The sequence below is a fragment of the Indicator indicator genome, chromosome 12, assembly GCF_027791375.1.
Source record: "Indicator indicator isolate 239-I01 chromosome 12, UM_Iind_1.1, whole genome shotgun sequence".
NCBI lineage: Eukaryota > Metazoa > Chordata > Aves > Piciformes > Indicatoridae > Indicator > Indicator indicator.
Window position 1 is genome coordinate 7,267,242 of NC_072021.1, and position 19,715 is coordinate 7,286,956.

At 44.5% G+C, this 19,715-nt stretch overlaps 1 protein-coding gene across 2 annotated transcripts in view; it reads left to right on the forward strand.

Moving 5' to 3' along the window:
- The first annotated feature begins 2,933 nt into the window (after positions 1 to 2,933).
- Positions 2,934 to 19,715, forward strand: part of STAU2 (staufen double-stranded RNA binding protein 2) — a 165,581-nt gene continuing 148,799 nt past the window's right edge. For both annotated transcript variants that reach the window (XM_054385295.1, XM_054385296.1), the window contains exons 1-4: positions 2,934 to 2,983; positions 4,078 to 4,208; positions 6,902 to 7,061; positions 10,271 to 10,406. In XM_054385295.1, the coding sequence (XP_054241270.1) occupies positions 4,095 to 4,208; positions 6,902 to 7,061; positions 10,271 to 10,406 (410 nt within the window). In that variant the 5' untranslated portion in view covers positions 2,934 to 2,983; positions 4,078 to 4,094. The remainder of the gene's footprint in view (positions 2,984 to 4,077; positions 4,209 to 6,901; positions 7,062 to 10,270; positions 10,407 to 19,715) is intronic.

The following is a 19,715-nucleotide window of genomic DNA, read 5'->3' on the forward strand; positions in this document are numbered from 1 at the left end:
ACACTTTTGAACACCTCCATGGGATGGTGACTCTACCACCTCCCTAGGCAGCCTGTTCCAGTGCCTGACCACTCTTTCCATAAGGAAATGTCTTACTTAGTTGCTAATTATCTGGTAGCTATGTCCAAAGTCCTGCTGAAATTAAGATTCTCTAGTGTAAGGTACTGTGAAAAAGAAAACCAAAGAAAAGCAATGTAAAAAAATCACAGGCCACAGGTTTCTGAAGATGAAGTGGCTGGGGATGAGCTTCTGGGATTTGTGCTGAACACTGTGAAGGAGCTGAACTTTGGTGTGGGTTTGGCAGCAGAGGTAAGCTGATTAGTAGGAGTTGAAAGGGCCAATTCCTTGTACCAACTCCAAGTCAGGGTTTTATGCCCCTTGCTGTACAGACATGGATCTGATCTTCCTCACCCATGTGTGGGCTGGTTCAGTGGGGTAAAGAGACAGAAAGTATTAGCTCTTTGCTGTAGGAGAGCAAGGACACAGGATTGCCCCTGCTGTGCCAGCAAGTCGTTAGATCAGTCTGGCTGTTGAAAAACCCCTGCTCGTACGGCAAACAACCAAGACATTGGTGGAGGAGGAAGTGGGGAGGATGAACAGTGAGGACCATCAGTAGTATAGAATATGTAGAGAGACCCTTTGTCATTTCATGTGTGGTTTGTCAGTTTTGCCTATTTAAAATATAAAAATAATAAATTTTGCTGTTAATCCTAAGTAACCATCTGCTGACTGTTGCTTTAAGTCAAACTTCTGCTAAGCTGCTGCTGTGGGGCTGTCTCATTTTTTGATTTTATAGAACAGAAAAGATTGAATTAATGGCTGCTCTGAAGGCAATGCAGAACTGTGTGTTTCTTGTCATCCACAAATCATCTGCTAGATATAACACAGTACAAAAATTACATCAAGTTCATGATTTCTATAGTGTGTTTTATATTAATGTACATATATGTAGAAATATTTATCCTAAAGGTGAGAAACAACACACAAGAAATAACATTTTAACATCTCTGGTTTTGTGTAACTGAGTTGAGTGAAGTCACATCAGGAGAAAAGAATCACAGAATTGTTTAGGTTGGTAAAGACCTTTAAGATCATAGATTCATGGAATGGCTTGGGTTGGAGGGTACTATAAAGATCACCAAGATCCAAATCTCCTGCCATGGGAGACCACCTCCCACCAGCCCAGGTTGCTCAAGGCCTCATCCAGCCTATCCTTGAACACCTCCAGGGAGGGGGCAGCCACAACTTCCCTGGGCAACCTGTTCCAGGGTCTCACCACCTTCCTCACTGTCAAGAATTTCTTCCTCATCTCCAGTCTAAATCTGCCCACTTCCAGCTCAAAGCCATTGCCCCTTGTCCTGTCACTACAATCCTTTGTAAAAAGTCCCTCCCCAGCTTTCCTGTTGCCCCTTCAGGTACTGGAAGGCTTCTCTGACATCTCCCCAGAGCCTTCTTTTCTCCAGGCTAAACAGACCCAACTCTCTCAGCCTGTCACCGCAGGGGAGTTGCGCCAGCCCTCTGCTTATCTTCATGGCCTCCTCTGGGCCCACTCCAACAGTTTATGATCAGGATCATTATCTAAATCTACCAAAATGGGCCCACTCCAACAGTTTGATGATCAGGATCGTTATCTAACTCTACCAATTCGGGGGCTAAACAGAGTCCCTCCATACCAGAAGAACAGAAGAAGAATGGAGAGTTTAATGGGATTTTAAAGCTAAAACTAAACCCTCTTTGCTTGGGAAGTTGTTAACTCTATTAGGGTTCTGCAACCTGGGACTTGTACAGAAGCATTAACAAGCTGCTAACTAAAGCAGAGGTTGGTCTGGAAGCAAACCTTGAGATGCTGCCTGTCCTGCCCCTGCCCCTGTACCTGGCAGTATTTTCATTAGCAATGTGGATAAAGCAGTGCAGTGATAAAATTTGTAGGCAGGCTTCTAGGAGACTGCAAACATATTAGGACTGGAATTGGAATTCAATGTGATATTGAAAAATTGTTTTATCTTTTTGCTCCTGGTGTGGGGGGGCTGTTAGAGCTTTTTGGCAGTTCCCAACATTTTGCCAAGGAGCAGACTCAGCATGTGGTATGAAGGAGCCATTCCCTGACCTTGGTTGGTTTGAGTATAGACTTGGCCAAGGAACATGGTGATGAAGAAATACGTCTGGACAGGTGGAGAGGGAGACAGTACCTGGTATACTCCAGGCAAATGCTTTAGGTTCTGGGTTAAAAGTTAGTTGCGGAAATCCTGGTACCTGTGGATTCAGGGCTGATTGGATCAGCAGTGATTTTTTTTTTTTGGTTGGTCTTTTGTTCTTGGTTCTTTGTTTTCTTATTTTTTCCTCCTTTCAGTCTTGCTAAGACGCAGAAAAAAAAGAGATTTTTCTCTTGGGGCTTATTTGGTGTTTTATGTGCACTTTACTGGAAAAAATATGGTAAAGGTTTGCTGTGGCAGTTTGTGGTAAAGCCTTGAAGAAATTGGCAGGTGTGAATTATTATCTGCAGAATAATTGTATGGAATTCTGTGCTAGATTGTTCATTCTTCCTGATGTCTTTTGGGCTGGGGCAGTCCACAGCTGAGCAGCAGACCCTGGAGTCAGGGCACATGGGTTCTGCTGTGGTGAATTTATTTGGTTGTGAGTTCTGTTTCTTCATGCATCAGTTTGAAGCAGTGTGTGGGGAGGCCTGACTTTTGTGGATAGCTCTGTGACCCAGATCCAGGGGTGAAGAAGAAGTATTGATATTCCCAAATACTCATAATCTTCTCCTTGTTGCAGTGATAGTCAATGGCACAAGTTAAGATGCAGCCTACAGCAAACCTGTCTGGACCTACCATGTCCCCTATGGTGCTACCCCTACCAGTTACAGCTCCAAACACCCTGGGTCTGCCGTCCTCAATGAATGGATCCGTTTCAGAATCAGCTGCCAGCTGCAGCAGTCCTACTGCCAGCCTCCTGGATCCTGAGCCTTCTAGCAACTCACCAGGTCAGTTGGTCCAGGTATATTATCTTTGATGTTCAAATGAATCTTTTTGAACAGGGCATTTACGGGGGAGGAGGGCGGAAGTTGTCTTTAAGAGAATAAAAATTAAGAAAATAAACTCATAGAAAAAAAATTTTGGCTACATAGTCTGTTTGCTAAGTTATTTTTTTCAACTGAGCTCTGACGTAGAGTGAAGTGTTGAGCAATGGTATAAAAGCTCAGCAAAGAACATGTCTATTTTGTCAAATTCTGAGTGTATCTTTCATAGAGAAGTTGTAGTGGTGCAGGAAGGTCTCCAAGTGTAGTTCTCTTCCCTAGAACAGAATGTCTTCAGGCTGCTTGGCACAGTTTGGCGTTCCCTTTGTAGCTTAGTAAATGCTATAGTTCCTACACTGAACTGGGTGTGAAATACAGAAATATTGTTCTGAGAAATGAGGGAAGAAATGGCAGTGTGTGTGTGTTAGGGGTAAATACAAATAAGGTGAAGAAGAAATAGCAGAAAGTTAAAAAATAGTCAGTCTGCATGAAGGAAGCAAGCCTAGGAACAGCAGAACTGAGTCCTTAAAGGAGAAGGAAAGGTGTCCTTTGGGAGTCCTCTGAGAGTGATTTCTCTATTGTGACAAAAATCTAAAACACTGGGAAGAAGCAAGGAGTAGCAAGTGGGGACCACAGAGTCTAGCTGCTTTATTTATCTTGCAACCCTCATGTTACCCACTTCTGCTTCCAAGTGCTGAGGAATCATTCTGAAAGAGCAGTCAGTTCCAGAACCAGAACACTCCTGCCAATAGCTTTGGTGCTGGAGAAAGTGTAGCACAAGTTTATGTCCTCCTGCACTGTTGTCTTCTACTGATACACTCTGGAAAGGAAGAAGTATATTTTTTTGAGTTGCATATAATCCAAGTGGTTGATGTACAATGTGTATTCTCCTGTGCTTCGTGTGTAAATGGTGTTTAAAGGTAGTGTTTAGCATATGTGCAAAAGTCAGTGGTTTAGCCAAAGCTCTTGCTTTTCTAAGCATGCTGCTGCTTTTGCAAAGCTTTGCGAAGTGGTGAAGAATAAATTTCTCCACAAAAACTTTACAGACTCTTTATTTACAGCTCTTCTCCAAGATAACATGGCAAACCCCAAAGAGAAAACTCCAATGTGTCTGGTAAATGAGTTAGCACGTTTCAATAGAATTCAACCCCAGTATAAGCTTCTGAATGAAAGAGGGCCTGCTCATGCCAAGGTAAGGTCACAGTTCCAGGTGATGAGCCATACCTTAAATGCTGAACAGATGATGCCATAGTCTGGATGAGTGTGCTTGTAACCACAGCCATGTTTCCAGTGGGAAGGGTTTCTCACTGGTCTTTATTTTGCTTTCAGAAAGTGTCTGTATTTCTGCTGAAGCCCTGTGTATCATTTTGTACCTTACTTTGACTTCCACCTTTGAGTTTATACTTGTCAGTTTCTAGAAGAACCTTGTCAAGGTCTTCCCAGGGGTATCACCATCCTTTCTTAATCATTGTGGAGCATTTTTTTTTTTTAAGCTGCATGAATCCTTCTCCCCAATCAGCATGGCTCTGATGACTGCCTCTGTGTCTGTTTATGGCTGTACAGATAACAACAAGGCTAGTTTGTGTCATCTTTTAAAGTGCTTATTGATAAGATTGTGTGTCCATAAAGTTAAATGGATCTTGATCTTGCCTTATGGGACACAGACTTTATTGCTGGTCTTTCCTTTAAGTTCTGTTAGCTCTAAGATTTACAGTGATACTAAGACTACCTAATGTGATTGTAGCATTAAAGTTCCTAGTAAATTAACAGTGAACTCTGCTCACTTCTCATATAATTTTGGATATCAGACTGAATTTCGTAAGTACAAGTTAGGATGCTTGCAGATGATGGATAACACAGATACTCTATTGATGATAATTTTCAGATGTAATTCTGAATTTCCTCTGTAGTTAGGAACAATCTAGGGGAGGAGAAACAGACTTGAAAAACTCTTAGACAATGGGAGGACAAAGAACTGCTTTGGGCTCAGCCTTTCTGGAGTGGCAGAGCTGTGTAAGACAGTGGGGTCACACCAGTGAGTGATTTACTAGTAAGTTTCAGCTCTTACCTGACAGAATGTGTGAAGGAGAGCTGAGCTTGTCCTAGAAAGCATGACCTGAGGAAATGTAGTGCTGCCACTTCTCTTTGCCATTTAAGGAGCGTCTCACATTGCTTTCTTCCTACACATAGCCTGTTCCTGGCCACTAATGGATTTCATGTTTTTCAGAGCCAGCTCTCTATGTTGTGGCCACAAATGATAGTAAATTTTTGTATACTTATTTCTAGTTGTCTCTGGAAGTTTAGTTTTGATAACAGGTGGTGAAATGGGAAACTAGAAACAATGGAGCTGGGAGAGAGGTGGTGCTTCCTGACAGTGCAGCAAGGCTTTCTAGGAGTCTATCCTCCAGGGGAATTCTTCAGCATAAGAAAAAATAGAAAGTCTTTGTTAACATAAAGGGCATTTTTGGGTACCTGAGTAAGACTGATTGTTTCATCTGCGCTTCTATGTCAGTGGCATCTCAGGAGACAAATTTAAGAGTGACAGAAGACAGTGGGTGGTAGTGCAGAGAAGAGTGAGAAAGGGTAAGGGACCTACCACTTTGGGAGGCTGGGAAGCTGGAGAGGAAGTTCTATGTGCAGAAAGAGTGAGGAGGAAAGACCTGCCAGAGCTAAGGGAGACTGATCTAATGAACACAGTGGAGTGAGAACAAACCCAGAGTGTGGTGGCCTTTGCATTTCTGCTCTAGCCATCGGGTAAATTACATTGGACATAAGTAAGACAAGCTTCCTCAGAAAAGTGGTGAGAAAACTTCAGTCTGTAGCAGAACTGTCAGCTCTGGTTTTGCAGAGCTTGAGCACTTCCTTGGCTGCTCCAGATTTTGGGTTTAGGCAGTTCTCTTCCTTTAATTAAGTTCTCACCTACTACTGTGTGTGGTTTCTTGCAGGAGTTTTTCTGTCAGATGGACTAAGTAAGGTTAGAGCTCTGGCTGTGAATTTCTGTTTATTGCTCTAAGCACTAGGAGGAGAGTTATAAGTAGATAAGTAGCCATTAGTCATCATATTTTTATTGACATTCAAGATTATTCTCCTGCAATAAAAATGCTACACTGATACTTTCTTGCAAAATATAAAACAAATAACTCCAGATCCAGACCCCCAAATTCAGTTCTTTTGGTAACAAAAATGTGTGTTTTCAGGTGATGCATATAATTATGGGTATTTAGCTCTAATACTTAGCACTGTCTTAGTTTTTAGGTGGAGCTAGGGTTTGACAGAGTGGAAATGATGAGACTACATTGTTTCTTCCTCTGGTCTGTGTCTTGACTGCTGTGGAAAAGAAACAGCACGGGGATATGGGGACTTGCCCTGTGCTGCTGAGAGTAACGGTGGGCCAAACCTCAAGCCTGTAGTTAAGACACAAGCCTGTATTTGAGCATTCAGGTCATATGCAGTGTGTGCGTGTGTGTAGGGCTGAGTCCTGAGGCACATACATGTGTTCATGTGCTTGTCTGCAAGTACACACTGAATGAAAATACATCTAAAGGTTGCCCAACCTGCCCATCTTTGGGCACCTGCTCCTGGGTCTAGCGAGGTGAAATAATCTAAAACATTCTGGAGAGCAGAGAATCAGTTTGCAGTTGTCATTGCTTGGTTTAAATATCATCTGTTCTTTGCTAGTTGATGTTAATATAGTGGTATGTTGCCATTTGAAAGGCCAGGTGCTGCCCACTGCTAAGGACTCGCTGAGCTCTAAGAATCAAATTTGGGAGTTGAATATAAAGAAAAGAGAGCACAGGTTCCCTTCAGTCCTTGAAGATTTTAATACAGATTGGTCTATCTACAGTTATAATCTTGCCAGTTTTTACTTGTTCTTTGTCTTTGAAGATGTTTACAGTGCAACTGACTCTTGGAGAACAGACCTGGGAGGCTGAAGGAAGCAGTATTAAGAAGGCCCAACATGCTGCTGCCAGCAAAGCATTGACTGAAACCACCCTTCCCAAACCGACGCCTAGACCACCCAAAAATAATGTTAACAATAATCCAGGTATGACAGTTTCCTCTCTGCATGAACTAGTTGAAGGGCTGGGATATTATACCACTAATAAATCAGTTGAACAAGATGCAAGTTCAGCTGGAAGATGAGAATCAACCTAGCTGTCTTATAAGTGTGATGGTACAATGATGGACCTCTGGTGAGTTTGCACAGGGCAATTTTTTAATGCAGACGTCTAAAATGATTTAACTGTAGGTGAATTTACTATGTTGATGATGAGACTCAGATGTGTAGAAAGTGGTTGTATGTAATCAGCAGGAGACAGACAAGACAAAACCAGGTGAAATTGACCATTATTACTGTAGTAAAATTTTTTTTCCTGAAGAGTTATTTTAGCTAGGTTCGGAATTTTTATTCAGTCCTGTGCTGTTGCACTGTGGGTCAGGATTTGGCATGAGAATTTTGACAGTGGATTTCCTGCATTATGAGTTTTTGCCTTGATAGAAACCTGTGCTTTTGAAAAGCTCTCAGGTGGCTTTAGAGCCTGTTTTGTGACTAGCAGAAAGAATGGATGTTGTTATCTTGCATACCTCAGAGTTGCCTTCTGTGCATGCAATACCTTTTGAGGTACACATCTCATGCGCATGACTCAGTTCTGTCTTCTTCAATAAGATAATAAAAAATATTCCTAATTTTATTTCAAACTAATATAAAAGGAAGTGAACAGTGAGAAAAAAGTCACCTTTCACTTTTTTTATACACATTTTTTTCACCACTTTTTCCCCTTCTTCCCTTTTCATTTCCCTCTGCTCTTCACCCCTTTCAAAAAAAGTCTTCTTCAGCCACCTAAAATGGAATAATTTTCTAGTTAGTTGGGAAAAAAGGCAAGAAGTTTCCTTTAGAGCTTGTTAGTGTTATTGTGAGCATTAACTGTCAAGGATTGCATGAGAGTGGTGTGACAGTATTCTCTTGTTCGTTTTGACATTAATGTATTGCTTCTCCTGACCCAAGACACTGCTTTTGGCCTGTGTCCTTTAGTCACTATGACACAGACCTCTATAAAAAGGGATCCTAGGTCTGAATCTTGACACTGCAGCGTATAGTTTTTTTGGCTTCAAACATATTCATTAAAATAAAAAATTCATTAAAAAGTTGTATCACTTAACACTGTCGTTTTGTTCAAAGAAAGATGTGTTGTGTATGCACAGGAAGCTTCTCTTCATGAAAACATTTTGCATGTGTGTGATAGAATCATAGTATCATGGAATTCTTTTGGTTGGAAAAGACCTCCAAGATCATTGTGTCCAACCATCAACCTAACACCACCTTGGCCACTAAACCATGGCCCTCCATGCTCTATGTCTGTTGTTCAGAAATAGGTGCTAGGTGATAAATCACAAATGCAGCCTCATGAGCTCATACAGCTGCAGTTTATGTACAGTTCTAGTAACAAAGGAACTGGAGAGGACTGGTCACACATCAATCTTTGTACACATATTCCATCGATTACCCAATTAATTTTACTAGTATCTAATTCATTGTGCTAAGGTGATCCCACATTTACATTTAGATTCTCCTCCTAGAGATGTGGGCTTTGTTATTAAAATCCCCACAGATTCTGGAGGGGACATCTCTTATTTTGATCTCTGTCCCTGTCTGTCTCTGCTTTATGTAAAGAAACCATAATGAGATGTTATCTACAAAAGCTAACAGAATTTGACTGTCTTTAGATACTGCTCTTGTATCCTGTGTTTTATTTCTGGTTATTTTAATTTTCAAGGTCATCCTGTCCTTTAGTCTTAAGGACCTTCCATTCTTGCTATCCTGGTTTCAAACCAGTTCATTATATGCTTATTCAGCTTAAAAGACTTTAACTCCATCCTTGTGACATCAATTCCATGCTCGAGAAAACCAGAAGAATTGCTGATAGGATTTTTGTAATAAATATTGCATTAAAGTGTTCATCATTGAGCATGTGAAGCCTCAATTGCAGATGTTTTAAGGCTGGATTTATTTCAGCTTCTTAGGAAAATATTTTGAGAACACGTTAACTCCTCTTTATTGGAATTAGCTTGTTTAGGATTTTCTTACAGCAGTGCAAGAGGGGATATTGCAGCTTAGTGTTACTTAAAACAAAATAGGTAAGTGAAGTCACATTATCACTTTTTATTGGCATTTTGGAGAACACAATGCATAGATTTTTAGAATTGTTTGGGTTATGAAGAACCTTAAAGATCACCCAGTTCCAGCGGCCTCTGCCATGGGCAAGGACTTCTTCCACTAGACAAGGTTGCTCAAGGTCTCATCCAGCCTGGCTTTGAACACCTCCAGGGAGTTCACTACCTCCATAGGCAACCTTTTCTGTTGTCTCACCATGCTCTCTGTAAAGAATGTCTTCCTAATCTCCAGTCTAAATCTCCCCACTTCAGGTTTCAATCCATTCCCCCTTGTCCTATCACTATAAGCCCTTGTAAAAAGTCCTTTCACAGCTTTCTCGTAGTCCCCTTCAGGTACTGGAAGGCTGCTCTAAGGTCTTGCTGGAGCCTTCTCCAGGCTTCGCAGCCCCAACTCTTTCAGCCTGTCCCCATAGCAGAGGTGCTCCATCCCCCTGATGATCTTCATGGATTCCTCTGGACCCATGCCAGCAGTTCTCTGGTTCTATGATTCTGTGCAAGTGGGCAAGTGCTGGTTATCACAATTTTTGTGTTCTGTCACCAGCAGATGGCTGCAGTTGCACTGGTTTTCTGTAGCTGGATTTTCGGTTGGTTAGATCATTCTTGTTAGATCAGTTGTTTAATTACAGTCTGAAGTTTTCAAATCTTTCAAAGAAAAGATTTTTCTAACTTGTTGTCAGATTACCAAGTGACTGCAGTAATGCCTGTTACTGCTTTCTTCTTTCTTGGCATTATTCAATGTTTTTCACCAGGGAGAGACATGATTCTTCTATATTTATAGTTTCAGAAAGTTTCATCATGTGTTGTAAGTGCTCTGAAAAGATGAATCAGCAGCTTGATTACAGCTCTTCCTCATTATGGGTGAAGATGTATCTCCTGAAAGTGCATGGAGAATTCCCTGAGACAAATGCTTAGGTGTTTGTTATTGTTGGTTGTGATTAAGCTGGCAAGTGTATTCCTATCTTTCAGGGAAACAGAAGTTGGTGCTCTTTTAAATTTAAGACCAAACCAGTGTCATGAAGCTCTCTCTTTGCTGCTCATCTGAGCCCTACTTGTGTGTGTTGCAGTGTTGTGTTTTTTTTGCAGGCAGTATCACCCCGACAGTGGAGCTGAATGGGCTGGCTATGAAGAGAGGAGAACCTGCCATCTACAGGCCGTTGGATCCAAAGCCAATTCCCAATTACAGAGCTAATTACAATTTCCGGGGCATGTACAATCAGAGGTTTGTATCTTTTGTTATCTGATTACTGGTTGTTGTTTTTTTTTTTTTTTTAACCCTTTCCTTATCAGTGTCTTCTAAATCTTTATGAACTGCCTAGGTTATTTCAAAGTAATCAAGCTGAGGTTTTTTCCTAAGGAGAATCTTGGCTGCCTTATTTAGAAACAGGCGTGATCTCCTTCTAAAAGAAAACAGGTGCCCGAGCATGCCACAAGGAATAAGGGCATGGAAACCTACTATTCCTATGTCTTTAATATCTGTACTGCAGTTACAGTCTGCAGCCATAGCAGTGAGGAGGCAGAGCATTCCTTGGGAGAGAGGTTTTGCTTTGCTTTGCTCTTGTGTCAGGTGATTGGAAACTGTAGAATTAAACTTGAAGCTCTCTTTACTGAGAAACTGGATGTAAAGTCAGGAGGGCTGCACTTTGAAAACTCAGGTTTCCATTTTTTTTAAACCATTCTGTCTGGTCAGCTATTTCAGTTCTTCTGTGCTTGCTCAGGAAAAACCTTTATTTCACCTCTCTTCAGAGCCCTTTCTCAATGCCCTCATTAATGTAGGAAGTTGGAGTAATCACTGAGAGTCAGCTATTAAAATTTCAAATTTTAAATGACTAAATCCTTAAGGATTAAAAAGTTTGAAACTATAAGTGGGTTGAGCAGTTTTCTTAATGCTTGTGGGTTAAAATCAGAGGGAGGCCGCACAAAACTGACATCCTGGTTGGAGTCTGTTACAGACCACCCAACCAGGACGAGGAGGCCGATGAGATATTCTATAAGCAGCTGGAAGCTGTCTCAAGATCATCAGACCTTGTCCTTGTGGGGGACTTTAACCTACCAGACATCTGCTGGGAACTTAATTCAGCAGAGAGGAGACAGTCCAGAAGGTTCCTAGAGTGCATGGATGACAGCTTCCTGATGCAGCTCTTAGGTGAACCTACCAGGGGTAAGGCTCTGCTTGATCTGCTGTTCTCAAATAGAGAAGGGCTGGTGGGAGATGTGATGGTTGGAGGCTGTCTAGGGTGCAGCGACCATGAGATAGTGGAGTTTTCAATATGCAGGGAAATAGGGAGGAGCAGTGACAGAACCCTCACTTTGGACTTTCGGAGGGCAAACTTCAGGTTGTTCAGGCAACTTATTCAAAAGTTCCCTGGGTAACAGCCCTTAAGAAGAAAGGGGTCCAGGATGGTTGGACCTACTTCAAACAGGAGCTCCTAAAGGCACAGGAACTGGCAGTTCCCACATGCCGTAAGACGAGCCGGCGGGGAAGACGACCGGCCTGGATGAGCAAGCAGCTCCTGAAGGATTTAAGGGAAAAAAAGAGGGTTTATCACCTTTGGAAAGGGGGGGAGGCAACTAGTGATATGTTTAAGGATGTTGTTAGATCATGTAGAAGAAAAATTAGAGAGGCAAAAGCACAGTTAGAAATTAAACTGGCCGCTTCTGTGAAGGATAACAAAAAGCATTTTTATAAATATATTAATGCTAAAAAGAGGGGCAAGAGGAGCCTCCACTCTTTACTGGACGTGGAGGGTAACATTGTAACTAAGGATGAGGAGAAGGCTGAGATTCTAAATACCTTCTTTGCCTCCATTTTCAACAGTAAGGCAGGAGGACTTCAGGATAACTGGCCTCCTGAGCTGGTTGATGGGGTCAAGGAGCAGTGTTGTACTCCTGAAATCCATGTGGAATTAGTTCAAGACTTGTTGAGTCACTTGGATATTCACAAGTCCATGGGACCTGATGGGATTCATCCTAGGGTGCTGAAAGAGCTGGCAGATGAGCTGGCCAAGCCTCTCTCCATCATTTTCCACCAGTCCTGGCTCGCTGGAGAGGTCCCAGAAGACTGGAAACTGGCCAATGTGACACCCATCCACAAGAAGGGACGAGCAGAAGAACCTGGGAACTACAGGCCTGTCAGCCTGACCTCAGTGCCAGGGAAAATCATGGAGCAGATTGTCTTGGGGGCAATCACTGCACACCTGAAGGATGGCCAAGGAATCAGGCCCAACCAACATGGATTTAGGAAGGGCAGGTCCTGCCTCACCAACCTGATCTCCTTCTATGATCAGGTGACCGCCTGGTGGATGTGGGGCAGGCTGTGGATGTAGTCTGCCTGGACTTCAGCAAGGCCTTTGACACTGTCCACCACAGCAAACTCCTGGCCAAGGTGTCAGCCCATGGCTTGGACAGCAGCACTCTGTGCTGGGTTAGGAACTGGCTGGAGGGCTGAGCCCAGAGAGTGGTGGTGAATGGTGCCACATCCAGCTGGCAGCCTGTCACTAGTGGTGTCCCCCAGGGATCAGTGCTGGGCCCCATCCTGTTCAATATCTTTATTGATGATCTGGATGAGGGGATTGAGTCCATCATCAGTAAATTTGCAGATGACATCAAGCTGGGAGCAGGTGTTGATCTGTTAGAGGGTAGAAGGGCTCTGCAGAGGGACCTTGACTGTCTAGACAGATGGGCAGAGTCCAACATGATGGCATTCAACAAGTCCAAGTGCCAGGTGCTCCACTTTGGCCACACCAACCCCATGCAGAGCTACAGGCTGGGGTCAGAGTGGCTGGAGAGCAGCCAGGCAGAAAGGGACCTGGGGGTACTGGTTGACAGGAGCTGAACATGAGCCAGCAGTGTGCCCAGGTGGCCAAGAGAGCCAATGGCATCCTGGCCTGCATCAGGCATAGTGTGGCCAGCAGGAGCAGGGAGGTCATTGTACCCCTGTACACAGCACTGGTTAGGCCACACCTTGAGTGCTGTGTCCAGTTCTGGGCCCCTCAGTTTAGGAAAGATGTTGAATTGCTGGAGCATGTCCAGAGAAGGGCAACGAGGCTGGGGAGAGGCCTTGAGCACAGCCCTGTGAGGAGAGGCTGAGGGAGCTGGGACTGTTTAGCCTGGAGAAGAGGAGGCTCAGGGCAGACCTCATTGCTGTCTACAACTACCTGAAGGGAGGTTGTAGCCAGGAGGGGGTTGGTCTCTTCTCCCAGGCAAGCAGCAGCAGAACAAGAGGACACAGTCTCAAGCTGTGCCAGGGGAGGTTTAGGCTGGAGGTGAGGAGAAAGTTCTTCACAGAGAGAGTGGTTGGCCATTGGAATGGGCTGCCCAGGGAGGTGGTGGAGTCACCATCCCTGGAGGTGTTCAAGAGGGGATTGGAGGTGGCACTTGGTGCCATGGTTTAGATAGTCATGAGGTGTAGGGTGACAGGTTGGACTCGATGATCTTTGAGGTCTCTTCCAACCTTCTTGATTCTTAATGGGCCATCCACATACTTCATCTTTCAGTATGTTCCGAAGTTCTGAAATGTCTTTGCAGTTTGTACCGTTTTAGTACACTGAGAAAAACTATTGTAGCTTACTCTGAATTAAATGTAATCTGTATCTAATGCAACAGTCTGCAAGAAGCTTAAGGTAATTTATGTATTAATTTCCAATCCCAAGAACTTCTTTCTCTGAGATATGTTTATTTCCCATTTTCCCACAAAGGAGCTACACTAGATCAGTTGTATCCAAAAGTGATACCAAGTGTAATCTGTAAAATAAGAGCCAAAAAAAAACCCCAACCCAAAACAGGTCATGAATTTCTAATAGCATATTGCCTTCCTCATAAAGGTTTGCTTAATGGATTTCCTATTAATTTTTCTGCATCTCATAATTACCAAGAAGAATGAGGTTACGAACTGTGTTGGTTCAAAATTCTTTCATTAGAAACTGGATTTACAGCAATGTTTAAAAAAGAAGGAGTTTGCAATGAAAATGCAGCATTTCAGAATAGTCTAAGGAAAATATTTCTCCACGAAAACTTCAGGGTTTTAACATTTCATTCTGATTTTTTTTTTTTAGTAGGAACAATAATATAATTAACACTAGAAGTGTGAAAGGCAAACAAAAATAACCTGGAAGAAAACTTTTCCATTGCAGAACAATGCTTGATTATTGCATTACTTGTGTTATGTTTCTGGTCACTGCTGACCTGAGGCTCTGTGTACATCCCTCAGTTTGAAAGCTAACTGTGGTTGTAACAGTGTGAGAGCTGAAATCCCCCTCCCACACTGACAATAACCAGGCTAGCTCAGTCTGGAAGCAAATGAAAGCTGTATTTACAAGCAAAACTACAATCTAGGATGAAATGCAACTAATATGTGCAAATATACACTATTCACAACATTCACAAGTATGTACAATCAATAGAAAAACACAACCAAGCCCCCTGGCTTCCCCCTCCCCTCGAGGGGCTGTGCTTCTTTCCCCAAGTGCACTCCCCCTTCCAGAGCCCCCTGGCATAAAGCAGAGAGTAAAGAATCATAGAATCAGTCAGGGTTGGAAGGGACCACAAGGATCATCCAGTTCCAACCCCCCTGCCATGGGCAGGGACACCTCACACTACATCAGGCTGGCCAAAGCCTCATCCAGTCTGGCCTTAAACACCTCCAGGGATGGGGCCTCAACCACCTCCCTGGACAACCCATTCCAGGCTCTCACCACTCTCATGGGGAAGAATTTCTTCCTAACATCCAATCTGAATCTCCCCATTTCTAGTTTTGCTCCATTCCCCCCAGTCCTATCACTCCCTGACACCCTCAAAAGTCCCTCCCCACCTTTCTTGTAGCCCCCTTCAGATACTTGGAAGGCCACAAGAAGGTCACCTCGGAGCCTTCTTTTCTCCAGACTGAACAGCCCCAACTCTTTCAGTCTGTCCTCATAGGAGAGGTGCTCCAGCCCTCTGCTCATCCTGGTGGCCCTCCTCTAGACACCTTCCAGCATGTCCATATCCCTCTTGCAACAGAGGCTCCAGAATTGGACGCAGTACTCCAGGTGGGGTCTCACCAGAGCTGAGCAGAGGGGGAGAATCACCTCCCTTGACCTGCTGGCCACACTTCTCCAGATGCAGCCCAGGCTCTGGTTGGCTTTCTGGGCTGCAAGTGCACATTGACAGCTCATGTTGAGCTTCTCGTCCACCAGCACCCCCAAGTCCCTCTCCTCAGGGCTGCTCTCCAGCCAGTCCCTGCCCAGCCTGGATTTGTGCTTGGGATTGCCTTGACCCAGATGCAGGACCTTGCACTTGGTCTTCTTAAACCTCATGAGGTTGGCTTGTGCCCACCTCTCCAGCCTGTCCAGGTCCCTCTGGATGGATCCCTTCCCTCCAGCCTGTCTGCTGCACCACACAGCTTGGTGTCATCAGCAAACCTGCTGAGGGTGCACTCAATGCCTCTGTCCATGTCACCAACAAAGATGTTGAACAAGCCTGGTCCCAGGACTGATCCCTGAGGGACTCTGCTTGTCATTGGCCTCCACTGGGACATGGAGCCATTGACAGCCACTCTTTGGGTGCAGCCATCAAGCCAGTTCTTTATCCATCTCGTGGTCCACCCATCAAACCCATGTGTCACCAGCTTAGAGACCAGGATGTGGTGTGGGACAGTGTGGAAGGCTCTGCTCAGGTCCAGGTCAATGACGTCAGTTGCTCTCCCCTCAGCTATTAATGTTGTGACCTTGTCACAGAAGGCCACCAGGTTTGTCAGGCAGGATTTGCCCTTGGTAAACCCATGCTGACTGTACCCAGTCACCTCTTCACTATTCTTCTGTCTCAGTACTGCCTCCAGGAGAATCTGCTCCATGATCTTACCAGGCACAGAGGTGAGACTGCCTGGCCTGTAGTTCCCTGATTCTTCCTTCTTCCCCTTTTTGAAAATGGGAGTAATGTTTCCCCTTTTCCAGTCAGTGGGGACCTCCCCAGAGTGCCAGGACTTTGGGAATATAATAGAGAGGGGTTTAGCAACCTCCTCTGCCAGTTCTCTCAGTACCTGTGGGTGTATCCTGTCGGGTCCCATGGACTTGAACACTTTCAGGTTCTTCAGGTGATCACCAACCTGATCTTCACTTATGATGGGCAGTTCTTCCTTCTGGTTCTTGCCATTAGCTTCCATGACTATTCGAGGAGTGTGACTGGAGGCCTTTGCAGTGAAGACTGAGGTAAAGAAGTCATTGAGAACCTCAGCCTTTTCCATGTCACTTGTGACCATTCCACCTGTTTCCTTTCTGAGGGGCCCACACCTTCCCTAGTCTTCTTTTTACCATTAATATACCTGTAGAAATTCTTAGTGTTCCCTTTAACCTCCCTGGCTAGATTGAATTCAAACTGTGCTTTGGCTTTCCTAACCAGGTCTCTTGCTGCTCAGGCAGCTTCCTTATGTCCCCCCATTCCAGCTGTCCTTTCCTCCACTCCTTGTAGAGTTTCCTTTTAAGTGACAGTGTGTCCAGCAGCTCCTTGCTCATCCAGGCAGGCCTCCTAGCATTCTTCCCTGCTTTTCTCTTTGTTGGTATACATTGCTCCTGGACACAGAGGAGGTGGTCCTTGAATACTGACCAGCTGTCCTGGGCCCCTCTTCTCTCTAGGGCTTTGTCCCAGGGCACTTTGGCCAGCAGATCCATGAAGTGATCAAAGTCTGCACCCCTGAAGTCTAGGGTCGTAAGCTTGGACTATGTCCTCCTGGCTGCCCTGAGGATCTTAAATTCAACTGCTTCATGGTCAGGGCAGCCAAGGCTGTGCTTGAGCCTCACATTGGTCACCAGCCCTTCCCTATTGGTGAGAACAAGGTCCAGCATAGCTCCTTTTCTTGTTGGTTCCTCTACCATTTGGAGGAGGAAGTTGTCATCTCTGCAATCCAGGAACATCCTGGATTGCTGGTGCCTTGCTGTGTTGTCCCTCCAGCAGATGTCAGGGTGGTTGAAATCACCCATGAGGACCAGGGCTTGTGACCTGGAAGCTGCTTCTATTTGCCTGTGGAGGGCCTCATCTGCTCGGTTCTGCTGGTCAGGTGGCCTGTAGCAGACCCCTGCAGCAGCATCTCCTTCCCCTGTCTTGCCTTTAATCTTAACCCATACACTCCCAACCAGCTCATCATCCTTCCCCAGGTGGAGCTCCACTGATTCCAGCTGGTCACTGACATAGAGGGCAACACCTCCTCCTCCCATGCCTATCCTTCCTAAAGAGCTTGTACCCATCTATCCCTACATTCCAGTCATGGGAATCATCCCACCAAGTTTCAGTAATAGCCACTCTGTCATGACATCCCAGCAGCACAGTGGCCCTTAATTCATCCTGTTTGTTGCCCAAGCTGCGTGCATTTGCGTAGAGGCACTTCAGCTGGGCTGACCCTGTCCTCTTCTTGTGCCAATTCCCCTTGATTTCCACAGAGTGTCCTGGTGCATCATTCGTGGCTTGCCTCAGGGCAGCAATTTGAGAGCCCTCATTAGCTCTCCATCCCTCTGCCTCTGGTGAGCTGCCCCTCTGTCACTGGCCAGCAGAAGACTATTAACCCCTTCCCCCTTCAAACCTAGTTACAGCCCTATCAACGAGCCCTGCCAATTCCTGCCCCAGGATCCTTTCCCCCCTCTGGCACAAGTGCATCCCATTTGTTGTTTGCAGCTCTGGTGCCTTGTAAACCGAGCTGTGATTGTAGAACCCAAAGCCCTGTTGATGACACCGGCCCCGGAGCCATGAACTGACCTCTTGGCTCTTCCTATATATTCCCTTGTCCATCCCTGACGTTAGAGGGATAGAGGAGAACACAACTTAAGCTGCTGATCCCTTTAGCAGTTGCCCTAAGGTCCTGAAGTCTCTTTTAATTGATTGTGAGCCTCTCCTTGATACATTGTCACTACCCACCTGAAAGACCAGAAGTGGGTAGTAGTCTGAAGGACTCACAAGAGAGAATTTTACCTACAAATGTAACAGCAGAGAGGCTCTTAGACTTAGCTTGTCAAGGTCAGTATGCAGGTGTGTTATCTCCAGCCAGAAAAGAAGCAGCAGGCAGACTGACAGAAGATGGCCTGTGAGAGTGCCCGACTGCCTGACCTTGTTTTTAGAAGTAGTTCTTAAACATTTCTATCTCTCCCATGGAAGTGTTTAGAATAGTCATTATTTGTTTTCTTACATCCAATAGTGATTTATTTATATTCTTTCACTGTATCTGCTCAAACTTTGTGAAGAAAAATTAAAAAGACAGTCTTAAAACCATCAGAGTGGTGCCTGAAATGAGTTTTGTTAGTGCTTGTTAGTTAACGGAAGTGCTTTTGTAGTGAGATGAGTTTGACAGATAAAGAGACTAGGCTGGGAAAAGTGCAGATTGAAGAAAAAACCTATAATGGGGAAAGCTGGAATTGGGATTTAGTTAACTGAAATGTATTTGTGGAAGCAGGATCATGAAGCACTTAGCAGTTGCTGGTCTTATTTCTTTTCACAGAAAATGATTACTATGTTTAGTGCTATCTCTTAAGTTTGCTCCTCTGGGAAGTTTCTTTCATGAGAGCCATGTTAGGGTCAAATGGTGCATAAACTTTGTATCTCTGGGCACATTTAATAGCCAAGGGCATTTGATTTTTCTGGTAACAAAAAAAAACAGGCAAGGTGGGGCAGAAGGCCAGAATCTGTGCTTGCCTGCTTCACAGGCCATGCCATACAGTACCAGTGTGGGACTGCTGTGTTAGAAATCATTGTTCATTGCCTTGTTTTGCATTAAGAGGTGGTGGTCCAGGGGGATCCCAGTGAGAAAGGCCCTTAAACTCTGGAAGGTATCATTTAAAAGGGTATTTATTAGCGCTGAAGATGTAGGAAAAGAACAACACAGATTCTGTGCCACCCTTTCAGATGCTGAGAGCTCTGGGATATGTAGAACAGACCTGAGACCCACACACAGGTGCCACAGACCTTCACCACAGCAGAGGGTGCACAGAACCCTCCTCCTCTGCCAGTTAGCATCCCTGTGAAGTTCCTACCCACCCTCACTAGAGGGATGTCTGCATGCAGATTCTGGATCTGTAATCATAGTGAGTGAGGCCCCAAATATGAAGCACATTTATTATGTTCCTGTGGTATCTTCTACCATAAAAGCATGGAATTGTTTTGGTTGGAAAAGCCCTTTCAGATCATCCAGTCCAACCCTTCCCTAACTCTGCCAGGGCTGGTGCTAAACCATGGCCCTCAACACCACATCTCTGCCTCTTTGAAACACTTCTGGGGATGGGGATTCAACCACCTCCCTGGGCAGCCTGTTCCAGTGTTTGAGAACACTTCTAGTGAAGAAGGTTCTTCTCACGTCCAACGTAAACCTCCCCTGGTGCAACTTGAGGCCATTTCCTTTCATCTTAGTTCATCCCCTAGTTGTATCCCTTCTTCCTGTTGTATTCCTTTGCTGGTTTATAGGAGTTGGGTAGTGGAATAGAAGTGTTGTTGAAGTTACCAAGTAAACGCACACCATGGAGACTGTTTAAAATTGAGATTAGAAAAATAATGTAGGTAATGTGTTGCGGTCAGCACT